This window comes from Penaeus japonicus, unplaced genomic scaffold (genome assembly GCF_977035675.1).
Source record: "Penaeus japonicus unplaced genomic scaffold, GWHDUDI00000001_assembly GWHDUDI00000020, whole genome shotgun sequence".
NCBI lineage: Eukaryota > Metazoa > Arthropoda > Malacostraca > Decapoda > Penaeidae > Penaeus > Penaeus japonicus.
In genome coordinates, this window is record NW_028234422.1 from 791,934 (window position 1) to 797,211 (window position 5,278).

Consider the following 5,278-nt stretch of genomic DNA (forward strand, 5'->3'; position numbering starts at 1 on the left):
TGTATATGGTAGGTGTAGGTACACATTGGACATCTCATTGTGCTACTTTTTGGATCTTTGCAAGAAATGGACTTATACTAGGTAAATGATGACAAATACTCACTGTTCTTAGTTTTAGAGATAGGTATACAAAAATGGACCTTCATTAGAACGATGATAAATACTGTTTTTGGTTTTAGAGATGAGTGTATATGGTAGGTGTAGGGACATATTGGACATCTCATTGTGCTACTTTTTGGACCTTTGCAAAAAATGGACATATACTTATTAAATGATGACAAATACTCATTGTTCTTAGTTTTAGAGATTGGTATACAAAAATGGACGTTCATTAGAAGGATGATAGATACTCTGGTTTTAGTTTTAGAGATGAGTATATATGGTAGAGGTAGGGACAATATGGACATCTCATTGTGTTACTTTTTGGACCTTTGCAAAAAATGGACATATACTAATTAAATGATGACAAATACTCGCTGTTCCTAGTTTTAGAGGTAGGTATACAAAAATGGACGCTCATTAGAACGATGATGAATACTCTGTTATTAGATTTAGAGATGAGTGTATATGGTAGGTGTCGGGACATATTGGACATTTCATTTTGCTACTTTTTAGACCTTTGCAAAAAATGGACTTAAAATAGTTAAATGATGAGAAATACTCACTGTTCTTAGTTTTAGAGATAGGTATACAAAAATGGACGTTCATTAGAACGATGATAAATACTCTGTTTTTAGTTTTAATGATGAGTGTATATGGTAGGTATAGGGACATATTTGACTTAACTAGTTAAATGATGAAAAATACTCACTGTTCTTACTTTTAGAGATAGGTATAGAAAATGGACGATCATTAGCACGAAGATAAACACTCTTATTAGTTTTAGAGATGATATGTTATGTGTAGGGACATATAGGACATCTCATTAATCTAATTTTCGATCTTTGCAAAAATTGGACTTATAATACTTAAGTAATGACAAATACTCACTGTTCTTAGTTTTAGAGATAGGTATACAAAAATGGACGTTTATTAGAACGATGTTTAATACTCTGTTTTTAGTTTTAGAGATGAATGAATATGGTAGGTATAGGGACATTTTGGACATATTGTTCTACTTTTTGGACCTTTGTAAAAAAAAATGGACATATACTTATTAAATGATGACGAATACTCACTGTTCTTAGTTTTAGAGATAGGTATACAAAAATCGACGTTCATTAGAAGGATGATAGATACTCTGTTTTTAGTTTTAGAGATGAGTATATATGGTAGGTGTAGGGACATTTTGGACATCTCATTGTGCTACTTTTTGGACCTTTGCAAAAAATGGACATATACTTATTAAATGATGAGAAATACTCACTGCTCTTAGTTTTAGAGATAGGTATACAAAAATGGACGTTCATTAGAACAAAAAATGGACATATACTAATTAACCCTTTTCGTGACTCGAGAGTATATATGCCGTCAAACTTTTGCGTCGGTAATCTGTTTGTGGGTATATATGCCGTCATAACTTCTATGCCATATTTTGCAGTTATGGTATGCTATAAGCTTGCTGCGATGGTATAGCGACAAAGACAATGCTGCATTCTAATATGCAAGACCTGTCTCATTGTAGCATTTGCTTTAGTTCTTATAGTCCTTTTACTCTGCGGACATATATTTCATCTTTCATTTCTCATTATTTATTACTATTCATTATTTTATTATCTCATCGCTATTTATTCTAATGTCCCATTAGATCACTATTCATATTCATGTCATTTTCATTACTGTTCATTTTCATTTATATTTATTACTTTAACAAATCTTATTTTTCATTGTCCAGGTCAAATAAATGGTAGCGTTTGGCCCTTTTCATAAACATTTTAGGCCTGAGAGTCAAACATGCTGATATTGTTTTATAAATAATTTACAAAATAAAAAGACATAAAATACTTGACTCGAAATAAAATACCAAAGTTAATATAAAACAAAATAAAAGGGTTCTAGGAAAAACTCAGCATACGGGTTCTGTATTTTACTATAGGAGTGACAGCTTACATAAACACGGTCAATATAAAAACAATACCTTAATATAAACTGCCGTCTCTGTAGCCTGCGATGTCGATTCACCGTCTCACAGAAAATACGTATAAAATATATAAAAGATGAACACAAACAATATAAAAATTGATATTTAAAGATGTTTCTATAATGGCGTCTCTGGTCCGAGTGGCGGTTCTGTCGCTATTGTTCTTACGTGCGCATTTTCAGTTGCGCAGTGACGTCACCGCAAATCGCATTTTAAGCAAAGAGGGCGCTTTTATCCTGCGCTACATAGTGTGTATATTTTCCCTATGCTTAATTAAGTTATAATATTCATGTCGGTGGGAAAGGTAACGCCGTATCTATTACATCGGTGTTTCAGTCTGCGCAGCCGCACAGAGGGCACCCTCTCCCCTTGCTCCCAACCACAGTCGTTTTCTTTGCGGGGGGCCTTTGAAAAATCACTCGCTACAACCCCTCCCATGGCCCGGGAGTGAAGGTCGGGGCGTCGCCTCCACTCGTCCTCGAGTCTCGGATAAATCCCTAGGTCCGCTCCGGGCCCGCCCATTCTTCAGGCGACTTGGCGCAGATTTCGACGAAACCATAACGGGGATCACGGCGACGAGACGACCCTTCACGCTCCCAACTCTCATCCAACTGCTAACGGAACGCCCCTCATCTTCCACATCAATCTCGGCCAATCATCACTCTTGTCATGGGACACGTTTGACAGGCAGACAGGACGGAAACAGCCACCATAATCTGGAAATACTAAAAACGACATCCGGAAATCTAGAACCGTCGTGACGGCTTCCTCGCATCGACAGGACCTGCAAATATTTAAGGATTGTAATTATAAAGGGCATGTTCACTGAGCCGGCCCCTAAAGTAAAATAGCATGAACCCGTTAAAACTGAATAACACTGGCTAAATAAAACAAAAACATTAAAACCGACTACAGGACCAGAGACTAAAAATAAACCTAAAACTATAAAACTAAACTCATAAAAAAATAATGATAATAAAAGCAGACATACAAAAATGTGAACATAAAATGTACAGAAATAAGAGGGAATAAAATATGAAGGTAAATAAGAGTAATAAAACATCAAAAGGATTAAAGGTAAAAGCGGGTAAAAAGTTGAGTAAAAGAAATAGATAAAAGATAAAACTATGAAATAAGGCTAGGAAAAATAAAGTAGAGTAGAAGATAAAACGAAAAGACGAGTGGAAGGTAAACATAGGTAAAACATTAGGTACAGAGATACATATACATATAATAGATTATATACACAGGTAGGCACTCTGCTCCTCATCTGGGACGCACAGCTGATAAGAGTAACACTTCATCGGGGTCTCTTTCAGAGTCTTCACATTGCTGCTCTATGGGCAAACCTTCACTAGAGGCACTCTCTTCCCTGGGTGAATCCACAAATGCTAATTCCTCAAATGTTCTAAAAGGTTTGATTTGATTTGCGTGCAGCCTACGCTCTTTATATGGATGTAGAGTAACGTACTTTCTTACGCGAACGCTATGGGCTCGCGCGTATGCGAACGGGTGACGGGTGCCTCGCGTCCGTATTCTTTTCTTTTTTGTACTCCCCCGTCACGCCCTTTGGCGACGCCCTTCGGGGCGCTTTGTCAAACGCCCCACCTCCAGGAGTATTTTAGGCTGTGGAGAAGGAGCACCCAATCCAAGCACAAACAACCTGTAATAATTCATAGTTGGCAACCCCCTGTTATGTCGGGGTCTCCAAGACCGCCATCTTGGAGTTGTGGAGGAGGTTTCAAGGCGGAAGGTTGTGTGCTTGGGTTGGGCAGGAGTGTGTGTTTTCTCGTGTTCTCGTTCTAGCGTAAGTTTTTATTCTACTACATGCCTGTTCTGTGATACCTTGTTTGTTTTAATACATGTAGTAGCTTGTGCCTGACAAATAAACGTAAAGTAAAGATTCTAGCGTCTTAGTTGCCTTTATGCCGGCCCGGTTTTCCCTCTTGCCCTTCCACGCCTTCCTGCTGCAGAAGGCTCCTCTACAGCTCCTGTAGGAGGGTGAGTGCCCCACGAACCCACTACAGTAAAGGTGGTTGGCAGCGAGTGGATCGTGAGGTCCTATTTTGTTATTTTTGCCTCCGAATCCACGGCCTCTCGCTTTGTTTACATGTCTCGTTGCCATTGATATCTTTTTATGTTTTGTCGTTTTTATGTTTGTCTCTTTTATGTATAATTTTTTAAGGCCTTCAGCCAGTGTCACATTTTAGTTCATTTCTTTTATAGTAACTTTTTTTTGAAGCTTTTAACGTAATTTTACTGTTTTGAGTTTGCTTGTTTTTTAATGATTTTACTGGTCATATTTTATTGCATTTTTTGTCTTAGTGTCATTTGATGCTTAACTTTTGAATTTCATAATTTGTTTTTCTGTATTTTTTAAAATTTAATGGGGTTTTTACTTTGATTATTTTCTTATTTAATGCCAGTGCCCAAATTTATTTCCAGTATTTTAATCATATTTTACTGTATTTATTAACTTGTCTTTTTTTTCAGCTTAATTTAGTTTGTCTTTTTTTTAATATAGATTTTATTGCAGCATTTAACACTGGTTTCTTTTTTTATGTTTTTGTATTTGTTTTTAGTGTTTTCTTTGTATTTGTTTTTAGTGTTCCGTTTTTAGCTGTCCTGTTTTAGTGTAGGTGCGTCCACGTGCACCTTGGACCATGGTGCGCCCCAAGGCACCACAGGCTGGGTCGCGCCCGCCTACCCCTGAGGAGGCAGTCCTTCTCGAAGGACCCCGCCTTGGGGTGGACCCAGGACTCACTGTTGCCCGTAGTGCAGGTGCTGCTGGGACTGCACGCTCGGACAGTGGGTCTCCCGTCAGCAGTGATGTGAGCAGCTTGCAGCTCATGGAGGCCAGGTTGGTGGATCGGCTCGAGGCACAAATGGGTAGGCAGCTCGCCCGCATGCAGGAACACCTGGAGGGACGCATGCAAGCGCAGATGCAGGCTCTGGCTTCCCTCCTGAAGAGCCAGCCTGTTGGGCCCTCTACGGCTACCGAGGATGCTGCTCCGGCCTCTGCTGCCCCTCCGCCATCGCTACCCTCAGCTCAGCCCTGCCTCGGAGAGGACCCCGAGCAATCCTCCCATCTGCCTCCAGCGGTGCCTGCAGAGCCTCGCCTTCCACAACGCTCTGCCCCGCTCCTGTCTGGGAGTCAACCTGCCGCTGACATGGACCTCATGGGTCCCCGCCAGGTTG

At 39.7% G+C, this 5,278-nt stretch overlaps 1 protein-coding gene across 1 annotated transcript in view; it reads right to left on the bottom strand.

Annotated features, from left to right (window-relative positions):
* LOC147469594 (uncharacterized) overlaps positions 1–4,745 on the bottom strand; it is a 21,679-nt gene extending 16,934 nt beyond the window's left edge. The window contains exons 1-3 of the mRNA XM_086548492.1: positions 4,736–4,745; positions 3,362–3,417; positions 2,807–2,864 (exon numbers count right to left, since the gene is read on the bottom strand). Of these exons, the coding sequence (XP_086404618.1) occupies positions 2,807–2,864; positions 3,362–3,417; positions 4,736–4,745 (124 nt within the window). The remainder of the gene's footprint in view (positions 1–2,806; positions 2,865–3,361; positions 3,418–4,735) is intronic.
* Positions 4,746–5,278: the final 533 nt, after the last annotated feature.